Below are 26,563 nucleotides of genomic sequence, written 5' to 3'. Positions count from 1 at the left end.
GTTTCTTCCCACATCCCAAAAACATGCACGGTAGGTTCATTGAAGACTCTAAATTGCCCATAGGTGTGAATGGTTGTTTGTTTATGTGTGCCCTGCGATTGGCTGGCAACCAGTTCAATGCCCGATGATAGCTGGGATAGACTCCAGCGCTCCCGCGACCCTTGTGAGGAGAAGCGGCTCAGATGATGGGTGGATGGATGTCACAAAATCAGATGAGACAGTTTGTTATTCATGTTGAATGTCGCCTATAACAACAATAATATATCAGGGGAACGAGAGCAAAGGATGCAACTCCAGCATCAGTCTTAAAGTAGCTGTAACTTTCATTCAAAGGTGAGTTTACTGAATGTTCAATTTTCACTCTTTACCGCCATCAAAAGTCGGCCACAGTTCCTTTTCTTAAGCAAGCCTTTGCACATGCTCCTTGTTACAATTCTTGTTATGCACTGGAGCGTTAATGTGGCTTGTTATACTAGCCCAGACGATTTGCAGAACTGTTTGTTTGCAGCAAGAGTTTCAGTTTTGCATCCAATCAAAGCTGAGGAGTAAAGAGGTTCTATTTGAGCAGTAGAAAGTTTAGAGTACCTGCAGGAGGTGCTGTTGCTCATGCTTGCTTCTAAACCTGTACTGGTTTCACCGAGAAGATCGGACAATGGGAAGTTTTCTAAAAACATAAACAGTGGTTTTCAAGAAACCATTTAGGTCCACAGGATGACGTATTTTATAATAGCAAAACATTTTGTGTTGCTAGCCAGTTAGTCCAACTATGCCTACCGATATCATCGAAGCGCTCCACCCAGACGACAAACACCTTTGTCTCTGGGCCCAGTGGCGGGAAAGATTTTCCGCTTGAAGACCTCTTGGTCTTCACCAATGGACTCAGCTACGGAAAATCACACAAACACATATCTTAAATTAAAGTGTCCTGTCAACATACTGTTCCATGAACCAAACTTCACCTTTTTGGCAGACTCCAGGTTGTCAGAGTGATTAGGGAACAGCTCCAGTGTGAGGTTGGGCTGTTTGAGGACACTGGGCATGAGGTCTATGTTCGCGTCAGCCTCCAGTGTGGAGTCACTGTGGACTGATGACTCCTCTGCTAGACAAAACAGTTTTTTTTAGACCTCACTGTTTTATATAATACCCATTTTCCCAAAAAACGTTCATGTGGATGTGATTTCACACATATTCGGTAATATCCTTCAAGTTATCTTTGAGAGCATAAATACTGACCAGAATGTTCAGTTAGCGACGGAACAACAAAGGCAATTTCAGTCAGCGCATCGGCGTAGTACAAAACTTTCTTCTCCCCATTGAACACTGAACCTCCCATGTCCTCAGGCGTCGCTGCTTCGTCTGCAGAAGAAAAGAAACATTTCAAAGTCTCCTATCACTGACGTTTGCAAGTTGTTCCTGTTTGAGTCACTTACCAGTCTGTTGTACATCATTGTCAGAGCATGAGTTGAGGGACCAGCTAGTATCGAGGTGCCCCGTCCACCCTGGGTGGCTTCCTATGTCCACAGGCCAGCCTAAGGACAGAAGGAACTCCAAGAAGTGGGGCTGAACGCTGGCTGATGACTCCACATTCCTCAGGATCTGATTACATAGCACAAGAGCATAATCATGACTTGTCATATTCTATACACACTTAAAAATGTCATCATAAAAGAACATTTTCGTCTACTTCAAGTTGGAAAAAATGGAATGAATGAATGTGTTGTGATACTTCTTTTGTGTTAGTAAAGAATAAAAAGTTGCATACAGAGACCAGGTGTGTGTGTGTGTGTGTGTGTGTGTGTGTGTGCGCCAGTAATCAAAAAGTTTGATTGTTGATGTCCACAGGAAATATAGTGCCATGAAAATGTATTTGCCCCATTCTCAATTTTTTATTTGGCCTTTACTTATAACTACACTTTGTAATAAGTTGTCCTCACTTCATGGCTGCTTTTCTGTCCTGCCCTCATGTAGAAAATAAAGACGGTGTCAAACGGACGGCAGGGGAGCAGGTCTAGGTAGTTGATGTCATCAAAGAATCCTGGTGAGGATGACTCCAAGCCAATCAGATGAGGAGGTAGACGACTGTTGTTGGGCTCCTGTCAGGAGTTGACCGACATACAGTGGGTGAATAAAAAGTAACAATAACAAAAGCATTTAGCTGAACGTGAGCAACTCAAGTGGCCATACATACCTCAATCACAGCCAAACTGTGATTTCGGGCAACCAAAGCAAGATAATTTAGCTGAAATGCTGACAAACCTTGAGTGCCTCCAGAGAAAGAAAACCAAAGTGGGAGAGGAAAAGACGAGCTGTCTGGAACTCTTGTGAAGGTGGAGGAGGTTTGCAGTCTATCTGTGGGTCAGGGAAAGGCTTGGACTTCCAGATGTCCTCACTGTGCCGCTCCAACGTGTTCTCATAATCGATCTGCTTGGTCATCAGAATGCGAAGCTTGTCATGTTGAACTTCCAGCTGAATGAGGAGGATTAGAGGAAACATTTGAAATAGGACTACAAGACAAGCTGTGGTGGGTGGATAAACCACATTCCCAAAACCAGAGGTGTCATTTCCAAGTGTTGAAATGTTAAGCGTCATCAGTGATTATGGATTTATTCCAACAGCATTTAAAAAGGGTTTAATCAGAGGTCCAATTTATATTTTACACTTCATGGACACAAGGAAGGGGATTTCACTCTTCTAAATGACTGAATTAACTAATCAGGGTATGGAACACTGGGAAACAGTGTTGCATGGAGACCTTGGCAAAATATTTGCAGCTTGGAAGCACATTCTTCATGTCAAAAGTTTCCCACATGTCAATAAATTGCTGCTTTTGCAACATGTAAATTGGCACCATGTTCAGCATGATTGACTCCATGATCCTTTCTTATCATATGCAAAATAATTTGACAATGATTGAAAATGCTGTGGCAATTTTCTAGAGTGGATTTAATGCATGACAGATTCTCATGAATTGCCAAGATGCAAAACCCCAAGGGTACCACCTCATTTCCATTTGGACCAAATACAGCAATTAGAACCCTTTCTTCCCTGTCAGCACCCAAGTAACATCTTAATCATCCATTAACTCACATGTGGGAAATAACTCTTATCATCCTGCCAGCCAACACGACACCCCTGAGTTTATATAGTAACAAAGTTGATGCAGTGATCCAGCAGTCTGATGTAACGAGCAAATATGTAAACACGAGATGAATGACAGACACTTCTCTCACCTCTTTGCTGACAATGTCGTCCAGGTCAGGAATACTAACATCGGCTTTGACAAGGGGGATCTTATCCACCTCTTCAGGGAACGGCCTCTGCTTGACGTTGTACTTGATCCCCACATCGTTGTTTGGTGTTGGACGGCCCTCGGGAACAAATACCTGCTGTGGAAGTAGGAGAGAGGAAGGGGAAAGAAAGACAATTGGGGTTCTCAGTCTGTAAACATTTCCAACACATGTCTGATGCTATTCCGGTTTGACATCAGCTGCTTCCAAGACGCAGCAATCTTCTGTATAATCTCACCCTCTGATTGGCCCGAGCCCTCCTGGGTTGGTGAAAGAGCTGCATGGTCCAGGCATGTCTGCCAGCAGTCCCTCTGATTAGAACTGTCACTGACGGGCTGGGGTCTGTCAGGAGAGAGAAAAACCACAGCTTATTTCACTTTCAGCTCATATTAGTGTTGTTCTTAGATTGATGTAAGGTGAACAGAAAAACTCAGTTACTGACTCTGCTCATTGCCGAGAGGTTGCTCCAGCATGGCGAGAATAACAGAGTTGTCCAACACAAAGTAGCGGAAGTTACTGGCCCCGGTGGCGCTTAGTCTGGCGTAGCGAATCAGGGTGTCTTCGTTGAGCAGACTGCAAGTCGAAGCAGGCCCGCTAGGAGAGGGGAAAGCTCCCAAGACCTGCATGATACTGAATGACCACACAACAGCACATACAAAAACATGATGCCTAGATCAGACTACAGGATTTTAGCCCCGATATTGGCCCAATTAGGTATCGAAATTTTCTAGATCGGGCCCGAAATATTTGGCTGGGAATGACAAAACTTATTGTAGTGTGACATAATCCATGACCAACGATTTAGCTCTATGACGCCAAAATGAAAGGTATAGCATGTTTTGATTTTTTGGGGATATCTTCCGCGTAGGCGGCATGGTGGACGACTGGTTAGAGCGTCAGCCTCACAGTTCTGAGGACCCGGGTTCAATCCCCGGCCCCGCCTGTGTAGAGTTTGCATGTTCTCCCCGTGCCTGCGTGGGTTTTCTCCGGGCACTCCGGTTTCCTCCCACATCCCAAAAACATGCATGAATTGGAGACTCTAAATTGCCCGTAGGCATGACTGTGAGTGCGAATGGTTGTTTGTTCCTATGTGCCCTGCAATTGGCTGGGAACCAGTTCAGGGTGTACCCCGCCTCCTGCCCGATGACAGATGAGATAGGCTCCAGCACGCCCGCGACCCTAGTGAGGAGAAGCGGCTCAGAAAATGGATGGATGGATGGATGGATCTTCCGCGTAGTGTGACATTAATGACAACTCTCTGACAGCGCACCTTGACGTCAACCAATAGGAGTGCATATTGTGACCGCTGCATCGCCTTCCGTGCTTACCGTTGTCAACATACTTGGTCGCTGCTGTCAAGATTTATTCACGCACACAAACCAATTTAACGAAGCTTTAGAGCATGTTAAGACAGAACGTCAGCATGTTTACTACAAACATTAGTGCTAGCACTAGCGTGCTCGGCTACAAAACGTTTTGTTGCCTGCTTGCGAGCCGTATCGTATTAAAAATATGTGAACATACCTCAAGCAATCCTTGAATTGACAGCAAAAAATGGCATCTCCCGAGCATGTTTTTGTTTTCTGTTTATTCTTTTTTTCTCCAACATGCCCGCAGCAATCCACTGTTTGACAACAACGTGTTGACGCCACGGTAACAGCTGTACCCAGTCGCGTTGACCGGTGACACGTTTTCTCCCCGACACTTTTTGATTTGACAAAATAAAGCCCAGTGATCGTAAAAGACGGGATAGATAGTCGTGTCGTGTTGCCACTGTCTGAGATACGGCAAGATTTTATAGCAGTAGTCTGACATAGTGCAATCGTGAAAGACTAGATTTGTCTAAGAATAGGAAAGAGAGTTTTTGGGTTGTGGTATTTTTAGTGAAATACCAATTAGGGGGGGAAAAGGTCATTGGGGCAGGGCCCTGGTGCAGAGGGCTCCTTGAGATGGTGTTTTCTCTGTGCTCAGCCTCAGGTTAGCGCTTATCCTCACTAGGGTCGCGGGCTGCTGGAGCCTATCCCAGCTATCTTCGGGCAGGAGGCGTGGTACACCCAGAACTGTGAGGCAGATGTGCTAGCCAGTCGCCCACCGTGCCGGCCATTTTGGGATTATGTTGTTTTTTTTGTGAGCATGTGTGTTTTCGAGCATTACGAGATATATATATATATATTTTTTTTTTTTAACCCGTTTTTGTGTGCATGTCTGTGTGTGGTAGTGGTGGTTGGGGGGTTGATTGCAAGTGAAAAGTTCTAAACAAATAAAGTTTGATTGATTGATTGACTGACATTTGGGCCATGTCCACGCATGCACAGATATTAAAATGTTGATTTCTCTATACCTTCTGGCCATTCACACACAAACATTGTTTTATGTCCTTAAAAACTGAAGTTAGCTTTTGTCCAAGGTCGAAACTGTCCACAAACTGCTTATTCATGTTTGTGTGCAGACAGGAATAAGTGCGCTTTTTTGCCTTTTGTCATTTTAAATGTGTGACATTATTAACTGCATTTATACTTTATATAATAAAATCGCTAAAGATATTATCAATTTACGTGTGCCGACTTCATTTTGTAGAATAAAAGATGCACACGCAACTAAAAATATATTATTTCTTGTCTATCAGGATCTGTACAGAGAAGCGCATATTTTAAACAATGTATGTCAGCTGATGTTGCTTTTTCACGCATATTTGTATAAACAAATACACCCCATTGTATGGACTTCAGTTTTTTTTTTTAACTTTATTTATCATTTAACTATATATACATATTTTTTTAAATATCTGTGTTTATGCCATACTAAAAAGACAGCATGGCTTCTCTGGCCAAAGGCTGAATCATGGCCGTAATGTTCCGATTTTATACTTGGAACAACTTTGAGCCTTGCTTCGTGGAACCAAGTTGTGTAGATAAGCAACTTTATTGTCACTGTCATCAAACAGCAGTAAGTCAAAGATAATAAACTCAAACGTTTTTAGAATACAGTGAAATGTGTGGTTTAGCGTCAATCACTTAATTACTGGAGAGAGCTTGACTATTCACAGCCAAAAAGACCGACTCTGATGCATTCGGTATAAACAATGATTGCATCTTACCATGATAGAGTGGCCTCGGCTGCATCTTTCACCCTCATTGAAGCGGGGTTATGCTCCTTCTCCCCTTTGTGTCGCACTTCCTGTTCCTGTCGGGACTTGCTGCCAGAGATTCCCAGCTCCACTATCTCCAGCACTTCCACCAAACAATCCTTATGCAAAACAAGGTTATTATTAAAGATGAGCTAGTACACAATAGAATACTATTTTAATGGCTGATTTAAGAATTATTCACTTTGGTCCATTTAAAATGTACCTTTTCATCCAGCATGTCAGGATGTTCAGTGAGCCACACACAAAGAAACTGGAAGGCAGCTACAATCATTGAGTGAAGGTCCCTGGACTGAAGAGGAGCTGGACGACTACATTGGTACACAATGTACCCACATATAGAGCTGACGGCCCGTTTTCGGTCCGCAGAGTCAACCCCCACCTTGACCTGAGCAAAAGACAAAATGAACATAAGTGTGCTCATATGTTTCACTCACTCAAAATCAACCCTTAAAATGATTGGGAGACAACTGTTTTACTTTTTTTTTTTGGCAGCAGGAAGTAATAATATACAATACATTAATTTCATATAATTAAAAAAAACTTTCAGATGTGCAATTTTTTGGGGATAGCTTTCGCCATTTTCTTTTATATTTCTGTGAAATTTTGTCTCTCCAGAAATGGACATTTTATGATGGTTACTCTTCCCAGGATGTTCCCTTCAAGTCATGGTGACAAACGACATATTAATGATGTTTAAAGAAAACCCAGAAATGCATGTCCACAATGTATTCTGTTCGCCATCTTCTGGATTTTGAGATGCATTTCAAGACGCAAATAATGAAAGCAAAATTACAGTCTAATTGCTTCTCCTAGTGGGTAGATTGCTATTAATTAATTAGTGTCATTAAGGTTTAAGCAAAAAATGAAACACTCAGCCTAGTGTATGTATTTATGCTGGGCTTGTGTGATTTTAAAAAAATATATATATTCCACTGGTTGCAGATGACATTCTGGATCGGAACCACCCTTAAGCTACGAGGCTCTTAGATCGTAGCAGTTCACTTGTGATTTAGAGGATTATGCTACTCTTCCTTTAAATCTATCTATACATACATATATATATAGAGAGAGAGAGAGAGAGAGAGAGAGAGAGAGAGAGAGAGAGAGAGAGAGAGAGAGAGAGAGAGAGAGAGAGAGAGAGAGAGAGAGAGAGAGAGAGAGAGAGAGAGAGAGAGAGAGAGAGAGAGAGAGAGAGAGAGAGAGAGAGAGAGGTTTCCCATCACCAAACAAATTTAAATATTAGTCGAAAGACAACAAGTAAACACAAAATGCAGTTTATAAATGTAGGTTTCTGCTTTGTTTTTTGTTAAGGGAGGGAAAAAAAATCCAAACCTACATGGCCGGTGTGAAAAGGTGATTGCCCCCTAAACCTAGTAACTGGTTGGGCCACCCTTGGCAGGAACAGCTGCAATCAAGCATTCGCGATAACTTGCAATGAGTCTCTTACAGCGCTGTGGAGAAATTTTGCAGAATTGTTGTAACTCAGCCACATTAGAGGGTTTTCGAGCATGAACCGCCTATTTGAGGTCATGCCACAGCATCTCAAAAGGATTCAGGTCAGGACTTTGACCAGGCCACTCCAAAGTCTGCATTTTGTTTTTCTTCACCCATTCGAGGTGGACTTGCTGGTGTGTTTTGGATCATTGGCGTGTTGCAGAACCCAGTTGGTTTCAGCTTGAGGTCACAAAAAGATGGCCGGACAGTCTCCTTCAGGATTTTTTGGTAGACAGCAGAATTCATGGTTGCATTCACAGCAAGTCTTCCAGGTCCTGAAGCAGCAAGCAGGCCCCAGACCATGCCACTAACACCACCATATTTTACTGTTGGTATGATGTTCTTTTTCTGAAATGCGGTGTTACTTTTATGCCAGATGCAATGCGACACACACCTTCCAAAAAGTTCAACTTTTTTGTCGTCAGGAGATCATCAAGATATCTTCTGGCAAAATTGAGACGAGCTTTAATGTGGTTGCCGTCTTGGAACTCTGCCATGCAGGCCATTTTTGACATGAACATTGACCTTTACTGAAACAAGTGAGGCCTGCAGTCCTTTGGATGCTGTTGTGGGTTCTTTTGTGACCTCTTGAATGAGTTGTTGTTGCACTCTTGGAGTAATTTTGGTCGACCGGCCACCCCTGGGAAGGTTCACCACAGTTCTATGTTTTCGTCATTGGCGGATAATGGCTCTCACTGTGGTTCACTGGATTCCCAAAGTTGTAGAAATGGCTTTATAACCTTTTCCACTTTGATAAATCTCAGTTAGTTTCCTTCTCATTTGTTCCTGAATTTCTTTAGATCTTGGCATGAGGTCAAGCTTTTGAGGATCTTTTGCTCTACTTCACTTTGTCAGGCAGGTCCTATTTAATTGATTTCTTGATCGAGAAGGGGTGTGGCAGTATCAGGCCTAGAGAAATTGAACGCGGGTATGATAAACCACAGTTATGTTTTAACGGGGGGCAATCACATTTTCCACACAGGACAATGTAGGTTTGGATTTTTTTTGTCATTTAAAAACTGCATTTCATGTTTACCTGCGCTGTCTTTGACTAATATTTAAATTTGTTTGACGATGGGAAACAGTTACTTTCCGGTCATGTAGTTTGCGCTCTAAAGCAATTTCGTGGTTTATCAAATATGTATGAGATGCATATACTCAGTAGGGTTTCTTTTTCTGCCTAGAACAAGAGCCCAGTTGAGCTGTGAGTCATTGCTGCCACATTTAAATAATTTAAATAGCCTATAAAACTGACTGTATCAGAGATGTGCATGTGAGTAACTGCACTACACTGACCTTTAAAAAAAATACACCATGCACTGAAGCTTTACTAAATGAACCGCTATATAGCAAGGGATTACTGTACATGTCTGTGGGGTTTGGACATACTAGCTTTACCTTGGCAAGACCAGCTAGAAGTTCCAGGGCAGCTAGTGAAATGCTCATGTCTTGCCTCCACTGGGAATTGAGCCTCTGAGTGACCAGATGGATGCTACGCACCAACAAGCCTGCCGCTGTATCTGGAAGAACTAAAACATATAACAGCCCGAAATACAAAATAGAGCACAGCATAGAAAACAGACCACATTTCTTAGTGTTAAAAACATGCCTTAAAACCAAAGATGGAAGAGGGGGGGGGGGGGGGGGGGGGGGGGGAGACAAGTGAACAGAATTTGCACATTTTCAGGCCTAGATATGAATGTAAATTGTGCAAACTAGGGCAGGGCAATGCTGACATTTTACTTCGTTCATTCCTTTGCTTTTTAATTCTTTTCACGTTTAAAATAAGTGATGGCTCCATGGGTTTGGCGCTACTTTAAGAACATGTTTTTGGTTTTTTTGCTATGTCACTAAATCCTAGTCAAATAGCGGAAGTACAAAACTGAGTGCCTCGTGGTTGTTGTGTCCCATCCTAACATTGGACCGTAAGAATGGTACATGCCTACTGTCAGCACTTTTGTACAGTTTGTCACAATCAATGTCAAAAATGTATGTTGTAAACATTGCTCAGCCCTAGAGTACATTTGAAAAGGATAATGTTTTTGGGAGGAGGAAAAAAAATGTATTTCAGGCACTTCATTTGTTGTGGCAAAAATAGAAGCACAGCATCACAGCAAGTTTGTTTGTCATCACCTACAGAGGCATTTTATCCAACGCCTCTTAACTCTGCATACCACTTTAACCACGTTAGCTATTAAGGAGGAAAATGGTCATTTAGTATTTCTCATAGTCTAAATAGATCAGAAAGCAGGCAAAGATGACATCTGATGATTTTCATGTTACCATATACAGTAATGTCCATCCCCCGCTACTTCGCAGATAAACGTATTTTTCTATTGCAGAAATTATTGCTATACTGCGGAAATCTGCAGTTAATAACGCTTGTTGTTTTTTTTGTTTTTATTATGGGCACAGCAAAGTCCCCGTCTTGAAGGAGGAATTTCCGGCCAGCCACGACACAGGCAAGCGGGAAGGTGACGGTGGTCGGCCAACTTAAACGCTCACACTCGCCCTGTGGAGCGAGGCCAAGATACTTGCAATTTTGTTTGTGAACAAAAGCTGTGTTTTAATAAGTTTAAATACATTCAAAGAGTCGGGGAGGGATGGGTCTGGAACGCAACTCCCACAACGAACAGAGGATCATTGTAATACCATATACAGTAAAGGAGTATTAAAAAAAAAAAAAAAAAGCTTTTTTGTGTGTTAATGCCGCTACCATAGTCTCGAAGCAGGGCTTGGGCAGGACGCTCAGAATCTGGGCTGGTGGCCTCTGTGCTTCCCCCACTGCTGAAGCTAATGCCACTGTTGTTTCTGCTGTGACTCCGGGTTCTCGCAGTCACATGGCTGCCATCTACGCTAACCTAGCGAGGTCAAACATAGCTGGTTAGAAGGGTGGTCCAACATGCTGAGCACGATACCATGAAATACTGCTTTTTAATGAGCTTTAAACTAATTATAATATTACAGTACTGAGACTTACTGTTTCAGTCTGTGCACCTATGGACTCCAACAGTGCTGAGTCTTGAACGATATTTAGCATTGCACCTGAGAAGGGAGAACAGATTAAAATGTCGACAAAAAAAAAAAAAGGAACATTGGCTACAATGCAGTTAAACAAGAATTCTTTTCATAACTTTGATGATTACAATCATGTTTAATTCTTGTGAATTAGAATGTTTAACCTAAACAAAAGGTTTTCTGTTGTAGACTGTACTGTACAGTACGCATTATCAAGTGAATAATTCAGTCAGATTAGAAATAGGTATAACTAATGGGATGACTCATTTCAAGTACAGAGAAGATGTGTGCGCGAATACCCAAGATGAGCTGTGTGTTGGCGGGGTCAGTCTCCGTCTGCAGGGCTCCGATCAAAATATTGACGAGACGCAGCCTCAGGGACAAAAAAGACACGGGCTGGTCATGAGGCAATCCTTCCTCCTCGTTAAACCTGCCCTCCAACAGAACCTTTGAAGAGACAGCATCCTTCTCAACACCGAAGTGGATGTACTGTGCAGAACAATCAGCTACTAAAAGCTTAGGGAATGAATAGACGCTACAGTTTACCTCTGATTTGATGTTGCCAAAGTGATGTGGCAAAGGCAGCATGGCCAGTAGAATGTTGATGGAGGCTCTCCTCAGATCAGTGGGATTCACATAAATCTTGAATTTGGATAGCTCCCTAACAGAAATGACCATAGGATGTACACTTGAAGAAAGTCAAGGTGATTATAAATGAGAATGATGCCCAGTGGAAACAAACCCATAGAGATACATAATTTGTTATTATTAACCTGAAACTTATTGCAACACGGTACTAGCCTGACCTGTCTGGTACAATAGTCTCCAAAGCTGCTATGAAGTAAGGTACAACCACATTGATGCCCTTCAGGTCAGTACAGAAGAGAGAGGAAGAGTTAAGAATGATGGAGGCCAAGACGGGTCTACAGATGAAATCAGAGATCTGGAGACCTTGAATCAGCACCATGTAGAACCTGTTGGACAGGAAAAAAGGAAATCTCTCAATATTGTTCAAAGATTTGAAACAAAAAAAAATGTGAGCTAGAACTAGGGATCATTAACTCGGGATGGGCACACGTCCGAAATGAATACAAAAGTAATAGTAACAATCAAGTGCTTCTACAGTATGTACAGTCAGGTCCATAAATATTGGGACACACAATTCGTATCCTTTTGGCTCCAAACACAACCACAGCAAAATGCATTTGAAATGGAACAAACAAGCTGTTGTTTCAGACTTCAGACTTTCAGCTTTAATTTGAGGGTATTTACATCCAAATCAGGTGAACAGTGTGGGAATTACAACAGCTTGTACAACCCCAATTCCAATGAAGTTGGGATGTTGTGTTAAACAAATAAAAACAGAATACAATGATTTGCAAATCATGTTCGACCTATATTTAATTGAATACACTACAAAGACAAGCTATTTCATGTTCAAACTGATAAACTTTATTGTTTTTAGCAAATAATCATTACATTACAATTTTATGGCTGCAACGCGTTCCAAAAAAGCTGGGACAGGGTCATGTTTACCACTGTGTTACATCACCTTTTCTTTTAACAACATTCAATAAACATTTGGGAACTGAGGACACTAATTGTTGAAGCTTTGTAGGTGGAATTCTTTCCCATTCTCGCTAGATGTACACCTTCAGCCGTTCAACAGTCCGGGGTCTCCGTTGTAGTCTTTTACTCTTCATAATGCGCCACACATTTTCAATAGGAGACAGGTCTGGACTGCAGGCAAGCCAGTCTACTACCCCCACTCTTTTACTATGAAAACACGCTGTTGTAACAGTGCAGAATGTGGCATGGCATTGTCTTGCTGAAATAAGCAGGGGCGTCCATGAAAAAGACGTTGTTTGGATGGCAGCATATGTTTCTCCAAAACCTGTATGTACCTTTCAGCATTAATGGTGCCTTCACAGATGTGTAACTTACCCATGCCATTGGCACCGACACAGCCCCATACCATCACAGATGCTGGCTTTTGAACTTTGCGTCCATAACAGTCCGCATGGTTCTTTTCCTCTTTGGCCCGGAGGACACGACGCCCACAATTTGCAAAAACAATTTGAAATGTGGACTCTTCGGACCACAGAACACTTTTCCACTTTGCGTCTGTTCATCTTAGATGAGCTTGGGCCCAGAAAAGCCGGCGGCGTTTCTGGGTGTTGTTGAGAAAGGCCTTTTTCTTTGCATAGCAGAGTTTCAAGTTGCACTTAAGGATGTTGCGCCGAACTGTATTTGCTGACATTGGTTTTCTGAAGTGTTCCCGAGCCCATGTGGTGATATCCTTTACGCGTTGATGTCGGTTTTTGATAAAGTGCCGCATGAAGGATCAAAGGTCACGGGCATTCAATGTTGGTTTTCGGCCTTGCCGCTTACATGCATTGATTTCTCCAGATTCTCTGAACCTTTTGATGATATTATGGACCGTAGATGATGAAATTCCTAAATTCCTTGTAATTGTACATTGAGGAACATTGTCCTTCAACTGTTCAACTATTTTCTCACGCACTTGTTCACAATGAGGTGAACCTCGCCCCATCATTGCTTATGAATGACTGAGCAATTCAGGGAAGCTCCTTTTCTACCCAATCATGGCACCCACCTGTTCCCAATGAGCCTGTTCACCTGTGGGATGTTCCAAACAGGTGTTTGCTGAGCATTCCTCAACTTTCTCATTCTTTTTTGCCACCCGTCTCATCTTTTTTGGAACGTGTTGCAACCATAAAATTCTAAGTTGATGATTATTTGCTAAAAACAATAAGGTTTATCAGTTTGAACATTAAATATCTTGTCTTTGTAGTGTATTCAATTAAATATAGGTTGAACATGATTTGAAAATCATTGTATTCTGTTTTTATTTAACACTTTTTTTAACACAGCGTCCCAACTTCATTGGAATTGGGGTTGTGTTTGTGCCTCCCTCTTTTTAAGTGACCAAAAGAAATGGGACAAATTAACAATTATAAGTCAAACTTACAGTCTGAAGTCTGGAACGCATATACATCACCAGACGCTGGTTTTTAATCGCTGATGATGCTCAGCCAGGCCTCTGCTGCAACTGTCTATAGTTCCGACTTGCTGTTGCTCAGGGCATTTTCCCTTCAGTTTTGTCTTCACCAAGTGAAATGCATGCTCAGTAGGATTCAGGTCAGGTGACTGACTTAACCATTGCATACCATTCCACTTCTTTGCCTTAAAAAAAATAATCTTTGGTTGCTTTCACAGTATGCTTCGGGTTATTGTTGCTTTCAGACTAACTCCTAGGAGCGAAAATGCCCCTCGCAGGTGCATGAAAAATAATCTGCTGGCACTGCATTTGTCTTTGCCAATTAATATCATGTAATACGTCGACGTTCGGATGCGATTTGCATAATGTGGACAAATTACTACCATTGAGAGTATGTGGGCCAGGTGTCTCCCGGACCGCCAACACGAGTCAGCCGTTGGGCCGCCACCAGCCATCGGAGGCTCGGAGCAGCACGGGAGCTAATCGAAACATGCAATATGTTTCACCTTCCCAGGGCACTAGATTTACTACAGCCTCTGGACTGCAGATGAAGAAACGTGCTTAAGTCTTTGGCAGAATGCGTGCTTGGCCAGATATGAGAGGCAACGCCCTCACTTTAGGGTTATTCCACCCAGAGTCCAAAAATGGCCAGAAGGTGCACAAATGATAGAATTAAGTGGACGGCAGAATGGGCGCAGTCATAAAAGCGCGGAGCTGCAACCCTTTTCTGACTTAAGCATACGGAAGAATATGCCCCTAGGAGAGTTGGGAAATGGCATCTATTAGAGTCTATTGCCATATGCTACATTATCAGACAATATGATTCCTGAAGACTTTACCTGGAGAGGTAAACGGGTAGAATTTCTTCACCAGTTTTCTTGCTACAGAAGATACGGCACAGAGTCCCACAGGCCTCAGCACGGCCAGCCTCGTAACTCTCTGGGAACTCATTTGCATCAAACATGGGGTTGGACACCATTGAGTCAGTGGACATTTGGGAACCTTTCCTTCTCAGCTCCAGGCCTACTTGTGTCGCTATTGCTGCATAGGGTGAGAAGAGACAGAATGAAAGCAACCTGAATGGTAATGTAGCTATTTACGTACGTGACTAGTACTCATGCACATACTGTATAGGCAAACCTAGATGTTAGCACAACAAAAAGTAAACGATGCCTTCGAAATGAAACAAAATTGCTATCACATCCATATAGAACTAAATACATCCATGACAATCCATACACTCACATAATTTCATAGCATAGAATAAGGGGAATTCTGACACAAAGAGTTTGCCGTAAAGTTTTGCCATCCAGGAACATAAAACATGACAGAGTAAAGAGAAATTACATGTGCCTGTTGCAAGACCACAAAACAAAATCCCTGTGTCAGCTTTCTGGCTGTTGCAAATAAACAACTATCACTCGGGGTACAGATCATTCACATCATGCATTGACGCACCAAACCAGTAAAACCAGAGTTCAAGTCAAACTGACAATGCAAAATGAACAAAATGAAGCTGAACTTTAGATGATCTGAGGCCAAATAAGGATTAGTGTGACCGAAGGAAAATAAAATAAAACGTTATGGTCGAGACAAGTGGTCAGTTGGTGAAAATCATTCCATCACCTCGAGAAGACGCTGACAGAACGCTGATGGAACTTTTTTTTTTTTTTTTTTTTTTAACGATGAGGAGTTACAACATAAAACGATGGCAGTAATGGCAATGATCATGGGGCAACTCAACATAAAACCAGGAAGTTTGGTGAAGAAACGCAAATCAAGTGAGGAAAAACAAAGCTGCTGTTCCTACTTACAAGATTTATAAGAAAGGAGAATTTGGATAAAAGAGGCTGCAAGATAACAGAAATAGTGGAGAGACACAAAATCAAAGCACAGCCAATTCATTTCAGGCATGAATTGTGTTTTTGTTGGTGGTGTTGTTGTCCTCCATAAATGAAATTGACCCACTGTATTCAGCCATGGGAGAAGCGTACATGACACTACACAAAGAGAAAGAGACGGGAAGCGAGGGAGCAGTAAGCAAGTACCAGGCGTGCTGTCACTCAGTGGTCTTCGAATTTGCATATACTGTATCCCCAAAAAGTGTAAGAAAGCCATGACCCAACTAATCACCAGATGTGTCGTAGAGTTACATAAACGCCTTGGCTCAAATACGTTGTTGTTACACCCCCCCCCCCCCCCCCCCCCCCTCCCCCCCCCAACCCACGTATGTTCATTTCCGTTTACCACGTCCTGCGCGTTTCACATTATATTTCATCATTAAACTACCGGACTTTCGGTCGACGGCTTGAACAATTTGGTGTTTAAATTCAAAATATTTAGTTTGTTTTATGTGTCAGTTTTACAATAACCTTTAACTGGGAGTAACAAATAGTTTGAAGCAAGCACGCTTTGGTTCTTGTTTGGGGAACTGTGTGAGCGAGAGAGTGAAAACAAGAGCTAAGGAATATTTTAATGTGTGTGTTTTAATTAGTTAAAGTGTGTTTAAAGAGTGCAGGAGGGGTGATTTATTTATTTATTTTTAATATCTCTGTATCGCACCAATCGAGGGTGGGTTTGGAACATATCCCCGGCAATAAACGGCGACTGTAGTCAGACCTAGATTGTTGGGTGATTTAAATGGATTAAAATCTGATGATAATCTAAAACCAGGCCACTTCTAGCCAAGCCCTCCACACAGAAAGGCACAAAAACAGTCCAAGTCAATGGTTGAGAAAGAAAAATAAAAGCACATCCCAACAACATACAGTTCAAAATAAGACACCAAAAACACAGAAAACTCAAACTAAAGAGGCTTTTTAATTGGCCAGCAAGAAAACACCCACCTGCCCATGCATGGAATAGAAAAGATAGAGTGGGGTATAATCTCGTGCCTTACCAGTCATGCTGGGGTCTCGACTAAGGCCGCTGTGGAGCTTACAGTGGACTAATGCAGCGTCAAATAACCACTGGCCGAACAGGTTGAGGATGCTGTTGACCTTTGGCCGCGCCGGAGCAGGAAGCGGCCGTGACTCCCAACTGCTCTGGTTAGGGCTGGACAAAAGGGTCGGAGACGAAGATGTTTGTTGTTGCTGCTGCTGCTGCTGCTGCTGCTGCTGCTGGGATGCTTTTGTTGGTTGCGTCCCACTGCCCTGCATGAGGTAGATGTCAAAGATTCAAATGAGTGACATGACAACAGTAATCAGTTCGATGTTCATAAAATAAAATTTAAAAAAATTAAAAAAAACTTTTAAACATTCTCCCACAGAAAATAATGAAAATAGAAATACATTCTGGGATCAAACTTCCACTACAATAAAACATCTAGTAATTACACAAGCAATGTTTTAAAGCTGCAGTGCGTAGCTTCTGTCGCCCCCTAGGCTGGAATTTTGCATTACAACAACAGAGCCGTTGCTTTGATAAACACAGGCATAAGCCCCTGCCTCCTCATTGTGTGATTCTAGAACGTTTTTAATTCTGTTTTGAAGGACAGCCGGTGGGGTGGAAAAAGATGGATTTTTTTCCGCTGTACAAACTCAAAATAATATTAGCTTTTTACAAACAGGAGACAAGGGGACGCTCTCCGCCCATTGCCAGGTAAAATACGTGATTTCTGGTATGTTAGTTTCTGAAAGCACGGGAATTTCAGTGGTTGACACGAAATATAAAAAGATGAAATACTGAAAAATACAGCAAGATGTTAGATGAGCTGAGGCTTGAGTGTGTGATTCCACCCCCAAAGAAAAGTTAGACACCGCAGCATTAAGGAACCGTTCAATGTTATTAATTGTCATCAATGTATAAGAAGAAAATGAAGTCTAATAATAAAATAATAAAACACTCATAAGTTTAATGACTGATGTGGAGGGCATACTAAAAGCTTCCCACATCTCATTCATCAACTGTCCCATGAGTGTAAAAAAAGTTAACCACTAATGTAATGCAAACTGTTAAAAAGCCTTCAGACAAGTGACGACATATATAGCAGCTAGCCGGTTGGCGGCCAGTTTAGCTAATAGCTACTATAAGCAGCTAACAATGGCAGTCGTCACCGTCTTCAGCCTCACAATCACAACAATCCCCAATTCTTTTCAGGACAGAGAAAAGCAAACGCTCACCCATCCCTGATGCTGCATATTCTGTTCAGTGATGTTGCTGCTGTTAGGCACAGTTAAGCTGCTTCAAGATAATAATGACGTGCAAAAAATGTACATAAACGGTACAAAAATGTTAATTCCTCTCTAAGTATTCCAAACAAATGGCATAGGGCAGAGTCACGGTTCATTGGGAACCATTTTGAAATTTAACCCAGTTTAGTATGCACAAAAAATAAAATCTAAATGTCAATCACACAACACTGTGCATAAGTTGGACTTACAGTAGAACTCTTGCTTGTGGTTTTGGTGACAACCGTGTGCCGCTGCTTGCGGCTGTGAGGGGGCGTGGTGTTGGCAATGGAAGGGGGCGGAGACATGCTCATTCTGTTGACTGGGGTGGGCGGGGCACTGTCAGCTCGAGGACGGGATATGCCTGATGAGACAGAAAGTTACAGTGAGGTCTGTTCACTTCCATAATCGCCGGATGGGAAGACAACAGTGACAATCAAAGCGTTTTTCATGTTTGTTTGTTTTTTGCCGTTATGACAGAAGGAAAATAAGGAGACAATGACAACTGAATCTGTGAGTGGATTTTAGGCAGAATTAATTGGTTAACATGCGAGACAAGTGGTTAGAACCAAATCACAGGTGCTTGATATTCATCCTGATTGACTTTGTCTTGCCCACAAATAAGCCCTTCCAGGTGTCTGGAACTCCTTCCCCTCCAGTTGTTAATATCATTACCACCAATGAACAGACCACTCTATCATTTGCCCATATTAAACAACATGGCAGCTGGTGTCTGTACCATGGGAGAGCAGCACTGGACAAAAAGAGAACACCCTCTCCCGCACATCTCTCTTTTCAACTGAGACACCTATGGCGTAGAGAAAAAAATACACACTGACATGTAGTGATGCTCATGACTTAATGGACAGCAAGCATCTGGATTTACGCAGGCGAGAGCTCAAGTAACTGCAATTAGGTACAATAAAAGAAACAAAACCTGGACTTGCAATTTTTGTAGCTTTTATCTATCCTGACTGAGTTAAAGGCTTTATGAATTTTCAAGTATATTCATACTACGTACAAGAATGCCATGCATATATGATGCTGAACATAAATGTTATAAACCAACCGGTGAACTTTCAGACAGCACCGTGCTCTTTAAGGCTTACATATATATTCATATCTTCTTACCGAGGAAGGCATCCACAAGGCAGCTAACACCCCTCATGGCCCTGAAGAAAATCTGGGGAAGTTGTTTGAGACAGGGATGCAGTACAACCTCGTGTGGGATGCTGCTGGAGTTAAGAAATTGTTCTTGAAACTTTGGAGTAGTGCTCACTATCGCTGGGTTGCTCAGGTCCACTGGGTTGCTAGAAACAAAAAGTACAATTGCAATGGAATTACTTGAGGAAAACTCTCCGGTATAGCCTGTACTGAAACTGTACAACAGACATAACTCATTCGATAGAAACAGGACATTTTTCATTCGTCACTCTGTTTTAGGTAACCACTGTGAAAGTTTTAAAGGAAAACAAGTACTTGGGATTTGTCGACATTATATAGCATCACAATGTAGGAATTGTCTTGACTTGTGAGTCGTGGCCAAACAATCCAATGCTTGGTGAATTCTGCTTCTAAGCTTAGTTCCTTGTCTATGCCACAACTTCTCTGATGCTCCCAACACAAACACAGGTTCATTGGAGAAAGAGCATTACATGGAGGGTGGCGAATGCATTTCTATTGTGGAAGATTCACGTACCTGAGCATGTGTAGAAAACGATACCATGCCTGTGCCACACAGTCATTGTCCATCTCTAAAGGGATTAAGTTGGCATCCTCATCGGGAACTTTAAAAGTTGGAAAGGAAGGTCCGTGGGTGAAGCGCAGAAGTCTGAATAGAGGATGACAGAGAACAATGTTCACAGAATACTCGTAAGAGGGCAATAAAGCTCCTCAACAACTTAAATGACCATGATTACATTTCGTGTTGAATAGTTGTATAATTTTTTTTTTTTAAAGCCAGGGCAGCCAAGTATAATCACTTTTAATAACATTTTCAAAAATGGCCAAAGAAATAAAAATAAAAAAAGAGAACTAATGCCGAGTCTATTATAATTTGAAGTAGCACAGCATATTATTGCAATCCTCAAATACAATGCAAACATGACAAAAGTAACACCTGCCTCAACTTGTGAATTGTTTTGTTGTTTAAGTTTGAATCAACTAAGCAACAGAGCTTCTTTTAAGTGCAATAAGGAAAAACAAATTTTGTGACTTTGTGGGAATGTTTATTTCAGTAATTTTCTTGTATGACACGTTGAGCATTCAAATACCAACGGGACTTGAAGTTGACTTGCCGCCTAACTAACCTGGATGTCAGGGCACAGGCTACCCGGCTCCACTGCTCTACAACCGGCGGATGATGTCTCCAGTTGGCCAGCATCTCCCTCGCCGTCTTCCAGTACGGCGGCGTGGGAAAGCAGCGGGCGCACGCCAGGAGCCACACCTCAAACAGCACGGCCATTAATTTCTCTGCTAGTTTCTCTGCCACGCCCACTGGTAAACAACAAGTTGCGATGTTGTAGTAATTAATAATGCAATGCAAGTTTATGACCTCAACTAAGAAGGTTGAGTTTTCATGTGGTAAACTCCTACTTGGAAATGGATATGTCTCTCCCTTGAACAGGGGATACATTCGTCAATACTACAAATCATGTAGACGGATTACAGGAATTACCTCCGACTGTAGGCGGAGCAAGTAAGGTGTCGTTGATGCGAAGCAGGAAGAGCAGCAGCACCTCCCAGGTCTCCCTCACCATGCAAAGAGATTCCCGTGCCAATTTTTGGACGGCAGTTAGGACCTGCTGGCAAAGCCTAATATGATTCAGGCTGTGCTGTTCAGGCCTGGAGGAAGACACCCACAACAGTTGGACAAGTGGTTCATGGACAATTTATGAGATTACATTTTATACTACTACAGCTATATAGACCTTATTGTACTCTATCAGATTAAAATAAAGAGCACACATATCTAAACAAAAACAATGACTGTTCACGCAATAAACACAAATTGCGGCACTCTCTGGTGCGCAAGCATCATCATCATGCGCGACACTATGTGAGATATTAGTAAATCTCCGAAGTAACTGTACTGTACAGTGAGCATTCAACAAATTAACTAAAGTTTTTTTGGTGATGCTACCACCAGTGATAGTGAATAGTGAGGTGAGGATATTGCTTTATTTTGTGTTTTATTTTACTTTAATTGTTTGTAATTAGGCGGAACGGTGGACCACTGGTTAGCACATCTGCCTCACAGTTCAGAGGACTGGGGTTCAAATCCCGGCCCTGCCTGTGTGGAGTTTGCATGTTCTCCCCGGGCACTCCTGTTTCCTCCCACATGCGTGGTAGGTTGATTGAAGACTCTAAATTGCCCGTAGGTGTGAATGTGTGCGTGAATGGTTGTTTGTTTATATGTGCCCTGCAATTGGCTGGCGACCAGTTCAGGGTGTACCCCGCTTCTCGCCCGAAGATAGCTGAGATAGGCTCCAGCACGATTTGGTTTTGTCATATCCATTTGAAAAAAATAATAATAATTTGTTTTAACAGTATATGTTTTAGTATCGTATCAGATGATTACGTGGTGCCTTTTGTGTTAATGTTGTTTACATGTTCAACTCTGTAGCATGAATTTTGAGTAACTATTGTATCGATGAATCATGTATAACTACTGTATTTATGTGTTATACTAATTCATTATTTGTATTTTTGATTATATGTGGAACCCAGGAAGATTAGCAAACTGCTACAGCACAAGATCCTTTTAAATAAACAAATGTGAGAAGTACAGAATTAAAAATTGAACGTCAAGTGACATAGAAAAGGGACTGGCTGCTGAGTACAACATGAGTACTACAACCAATTAGAGACATTATTTTTGCAGATGCTAACAAACAGTTTCTTTAACAGTTCACAACATTTCTAGCAATACCCATGAATGTCATTAGAGAAGAGTATCATTCCGCAAACAGTTTCTTGTTTCCTCCTTATTATCTTAAGTGTCTGGCAGGCATCATCTATTATTTACATTAAATTTGTTTTATTATTTTCGTTCTGCAATGGCAAACTTGTCTTATACTTTATGGCAATTAAGAATGTTAATGAAAATGTTAGCTGACACAGTTAATACAAAAATTTTGTGTGGTTGCAAACCAAATCCCACATGACTGATTTACAAAAATAATAATACTTATGAATAGATCCCGAATGAAGACCCGAAACAGGCTAAAGCCAAACAACAGCAACTAAAGTTGCTAAACATCAACTAGTCAAGAGACACATTTCTGTGACCCACCTTGGTACAAAGACATTGTGGAGATGTTTCAGGATGGTCTGCACATACATATTGGGCTCTTTGACCACAGGCTGAGGCATCGAGTCTCTGGGTGACACAAGGGCCATCATCCAGTCTGTGTACACGTCCACACAAAGCTTGACAGTGTCGCCCTCTAGGGGAAGGGTGAGGCCATAACACAGCACCTCCATGGTCCACTTCACCTTGGGGGCCAAACCGTTTTCATTAACTACTACTATTACTATTAACATTAAAACTAAACAGACAATAAAGACAATTGCACACATTTAAAGAGAATGAGAGAAGCTGCTTTGATTGGCAGAGAATCGAGTCGGCTGTAAACGCTCCCACAGTAACGGAGTGTTGTTGTCAATAGGGCTAACATTAAAGGGAATAGGATTTAAATCTGACAGATCCTTCCAAAATCTACGCAAGGTTTTGGCATCCTTAAGGCAGACTTTCCAGGGTATTATTAAGCGACACAGCGCATATGACATCGGCTTCTCTCACCTCTTTGTCCGTCTTGAGGATGTTCTCCGTGGCTACGGGGCTGACGGCTGTGCAGAGCGGCTTGACCACAGCGTTGGCCACCTCAGTGCCCACATTGGTGGGATAAGAGTGCAGAACACTGAGATGGCCCTGGTCGCTTTGCACCACCAGCTGCAGCGAGCGCCACTCCGAGTACATGGTGCCGACGTCTGCTGCGCTTCTACTCGCACCTCATTCCCACACCTGCAGACACACGTTCAAAGGTTCATCACATATTGATACACAGCGAGCCCTCTATCGTTTATATTGTAATTTTGTTGTATGGAGTATTGGGTTAGCTCTGTTGCTTGCTGATACACAAATAGTGTATATGAACAATGAATGTAGCTGCAGCAGCTACTACTAATGCAACTACTTTTTTTTTTTTTACATCACCTGCAAATATTCATTTATGGCACTGCTAGGTGAGCATGGATGCCAACAAAATGGCAGACACAAAGTGGAAACAGAGCCCAAAGGGAAAAGAGGGAACCATAATTCTATGGTTTGCCTTTGCTTTGGTTTTAAAAGGACAGGCACCAACCAGAAAAGCGTAATCTGCAAAATAGCTGCCAACAAGTCGTTACTAGCAACTCGAACACAAAGTTTTTATATCACTTAAAGAGGCGATATCCAGTGTGCTGCAGAAACAGCTTGAAGTTGCGACAAAGCATGAATGTTCCATCAAAACTACTAAGTGAAGAAAAGAAAACACAAACAACAACCAGGCCCAATTAAAAGATTCATTAACCAAAGGCATCTCGTATGACAAGCAAGCAAGCCAGACACCATCGAATTACAGATGCCTTATTTATTTATTTAGGTGTTTTTTAATACATTTACTCTAATTATGACTTTACTACTACATTAGCATAGGTTTGAGATAACCCACGACGGCGGAAGCACTTACAAATTTATTACATTACGTCACAACCACATAATTGGAACTCCATTGTAAACTTAGTACCCCTGTAAATCAGAAGTACAATGAACCACCACCTAGTTGCGGTTTGCTGTTAATTAATTCACATTTCTCTTTGGAACCCATTCTCAGATCAACTGGAAAACTCAACTTTTTTTTGTTGTTGTTGTTCTTCCTGTAATGCATTAACATGCAACACGATGATGCTAAATCTCTGGATAAGTTTAAAAAATAAAAAAATAATACAAAAAAGTAGTAATTGGTTTCAAGGTAGTACAATGAAGTCGTACATCTCGACTGCTGTCAGACTTTTGTGTCTTGGGGAGGAGCTAAGTTTAACCTGGGTTGTAAGCGGAGGTGACAGAGTCTTTGCAGCATGGGTTTTTGCTCTGCTGAATGGCTATTATTATAACTCAAGCTGACAAGAGGTCTTGTTATTGCTTGACCATTGATCTTTTCGTGCTGTGAAGGCAACATAGACACACGTTCAGAGATAAAATCATTCTAAAGCCATTTATTTTTAGGGGTAATGACTTTTAACCGATGTGAGTGTACAATAAGTGTTTTGGGCTCACAGTTTGTGGTATATTTGCGGCTTAAAAGTATAAATACAGGAAAACAAACTTTGGGGGGGGGGGGGACGCCGATTGCTGTGGCAGGGCTCAGCCTCTATTTTTGCAGTATTTCCCGACGGCAATACAGTTACACTTCTGTTAATTGGTCATATACTTGTATGTGTACTCGTATGTTTCCTCAGTGGTCCTACATGGTGGCAATGACAAAGCCCCCATCAGCAAGCGTTTCACTTAATGCCCAAAATTAAAGCAATTCAGCTGGGGCACCATTGCGTGCCAGAAAACAAATATATATTAAAGTGGGTGCCATTTGAGCAAGGGCTACCACAATGCACAAAACAACATTGCATAACCGAGTGTTAATACATGCTAATTGATGTGTATGATGATGTGTAGTTTGACTGGAGCACGTAAGGCATGTCTCGATGCGGTTAGCATTAGCTAGTAACGCCCCCTATGTATAAATAATAGTGAAATGATGTGTGAACAAAGTGAACAGGACATAATTAATTAGCGAGTGCTGAGCTTCGGGTCAGAAACACAAGCCGGAAACGGTCCTGAAAGCCCATTAGCCTGCTGATGCTAGTTAGCAAAACATCACAATATCTCGGCTAAGCTGGCCTGCGTTAGCCGCCGCCGCTTGAGAAGCAAGACCAAATGTAGTCACGCGCATCCACGGGCGAACTTAACACTTATCCAAAAGCAAGGCTGCAGTTTATTCGACTTGCAAGCGAGCTTCGCCGAGTTAGCGCCATCGTTGACATTAGCTTGGACACGCTTGTCATCGGTGCTCACTAAACCAACACAAGCGAAATGCTGACGTTTGACTCATATGCAAGGAACGTTTTTTGACTTTACCTGGACCAAATGAGGTTTTCATAACAGGTCTTGGAAACGCGCAGTTTGTGCTCCAGGTTGTGGCCCGGGTTTAGACCCTAACAGCCTCCATCTTCGCAATGTCAAGGCTTGAACGCTACAGTTTGACACGGGAAGCAGGATGTGATACCGACGCCTCCAACTGGTTGCTAAATAAACAGCAGCAGACTTCACCGAGGGCTCCCCGCTTTACGACGAGTCAATTCCGACACACATACCCATTTTTGACATCTTAAACCATTTTGTAAAAATGTTATAGATGACGAAGAAAAAAATACAATGCTCTAATGTCGTCCCCAAAACCAGATGCCTGTCGTAGTACCAAGAGTGACCTGCGGGAGGTAGCATTGCGCCACTAGGCATCCAGATTGCCCGAAAATACAGTACAAAGAAACAGTAGTACACTATTAGTAGTTGTTGTAATAGATAGTTGAAGTAGTAGCAATGGCTGTCGTAGTAGTAGTATTTACATCCTAAATACTAGTTTTAAATCATTTATTCCTAACAGTATATGCACTTCATTTCATAAAGTTTCGCTTGGCTGTACCGCTTCCAGTATACCTGTTTGTGGACGTGGATGATTCATTTAGTGATTGATTGATTTGAATTTTTTTTTATTTTTGTCCAATCCGATTTCTGTCTCTATGTGTTGTTATGTCAATCTGACCTGCCCAGGGTTTTAGTGCTATCTGATGTAACCTAAACTCTATTAGCCATGGGACAGTTTCTTTAACCAATCACATTTCAAATTTGCCACAGTGACGTAGCATGTGTTCATCCTTCTGATTGGTTGGTCAGAGCAGGCCAAGTTCGACTTGCAAAACATATCTAGATTTGCACACATTAATACAGTTAACTTGTGAAAATGAGGTAGTTGATTTAAAAAAAAAAAAATAAAAATAATAATAATAATATATATATATATATATATATATATATATATATATTTATATATATACACACCTGTACATGCTTAAGACTCCTATATTTGCTGCATTGATTTAATCCGTTGTTCCCTAAAATTGGTTAATCAAAATGTATTGACTCGGTTTTTTATTCAGCCCAATGAATAATTTGTTAATTGGTTGAATTTAAATAATAAAATAAAATCGTATAAAAAAAATTACATTTATTTTAATTAACCAATTGGTTAATTGATTATAAAAAATAGCATATAAAGGACAAATAATTATTCATGTATTTTATAATTAAAATAAACTATTTTAATTT

At 41.7% G+C, this 26,563-nt stretch overlaps 1 protein-coding gene across 10 annotated transcripts in view; it reads right to left on the bottom strand.

Annotated features, from left to right (window-relative positions):
* Positions 1-25,661, bottom strand: part of LOC133475136 (ral GTPase-activating protein subunit beta-like) — a 32,531-nt gene extending 6,870 nt beyond the window's left edge. Inside the window, exons 1-29 of one of the 10 annotated variants that reach the window (XM_061767594.1) lie at positions 25,316-25,661; positions 22,943-23,164; positions 22,433-22,635; positions 20,816-20,982; positions 20,448-20,634; positions 19,838-19,969; positions 19,270-19,448; positions 18,878-18,946; positions 18,351-18,502; positions 16,869-17,121; positions 14,809-15,010; positions 11,754-11,921; positions 11,494-11,608; positions 11,247-11,394; positions 10,910-10,974; positions 10,646-10,790; positions 9,328-9,458; positions 6,638-6,820; positions 6,385-6,533; positions 3,730-3,917; positions 3,526-3,629; positions 3,231-3,383; positions 2,257-2,466; positions 1,935-2,093; positions 1,431-1,596; positions 1,234-1,356; positions 960-1,099; positions 775-883; positions 586-664 (exon numbers count right to left, since the gene is read on the bottom strand). In XM_061767594.1, coding sequence (XP_061623578.1) covers positions 586-664; positions 775-883; positions 960-1,099; positions 1,234-1,356; positions 1,431-1,596; positions 1,935-2,093; positions 2,257-2,466; positions 3,231-3,383; positions 3,526-3,629; positions 3,730-3,917; positions 6,385-6,533; positions 6,638-6,820; positions 9,328-9,458; positions 10,646-10,790; positions 10,910-10,974; positions 11,247-11,394; positions 11,494-11,608; positions 11,754-11,921; positions 14,809-15,010; positions 16,869-17,121; positions 18,351-18,502; positions 18,878-18,946; positions 19,270-19,448; positions 19,838-19,969; positions 20,448-20,634; positions 20,816-20,982; positions 22,433-22,635; positions 22,943-23,119 — 4,256 coding nt within the window. In that variant the 5' untranslated portion in view covers positions 23,120-23,164; positions 25,316-25,661. Of the gene's footprint in view, positions 1-585; positions 665-774; positions 884-959; positions 1,100-1,233; positions 1,357-1,430; positions 1,597-1,934; positions 2,094-2,256; positions 2,467-3,230; positions 3,387-3,525; positions 3,630-3,729; positions 3,918-6,384; positions 6,534-6,637; positions 6,821-9,327; positions 9,459-10,645; positions 10,791-10,909; positions 10,975-11,246; positions 11,395-11,493; positions 11,609-11,753; positions 11,922-14,808; positions 15,011-16,868; positions 17,122-18,350; positions 18,503-18,877; positions 18,947-19,269; positions 19,449-19,837; positions 19,970-20,447; positions 20,635-20,815; positions 20,983-22,432; positions 22,636-22,942; positions 23,165-25,315 lie in introns of all 10 variants that reach the window. The other 9 variants (XM_061767576.1, XM_061767609.1, XM_061767585.1 and 6 more) reach the window with 9 other exon arrangements.
* Positions 25,662-26,563: the final 902 nt, after the last annotated feature.

This window comes from Phyllopteryx taeniolatus, chromosome 1, assembly GCF_024500385.1.
Source record: "Phyllopteryx taeniolatus isolate TA_2022b chromosome 1, UOR_Ptae_1.2, whole genome shotgun sequence".
In the NCBI taxonomy this organism is placed as follows: domain Eukaryota; kingdom Metazoa; phylum Chordata; class Actinopteri; order Syngnathiformes; family Syngnathidae; genus Phyllopteryx; species Phyllopteryx taeniolatus.
Note: the sequence above shows the minus strand (reverse complement) of the source record. Positions and strands in the feature narration are given on the sequence as shown.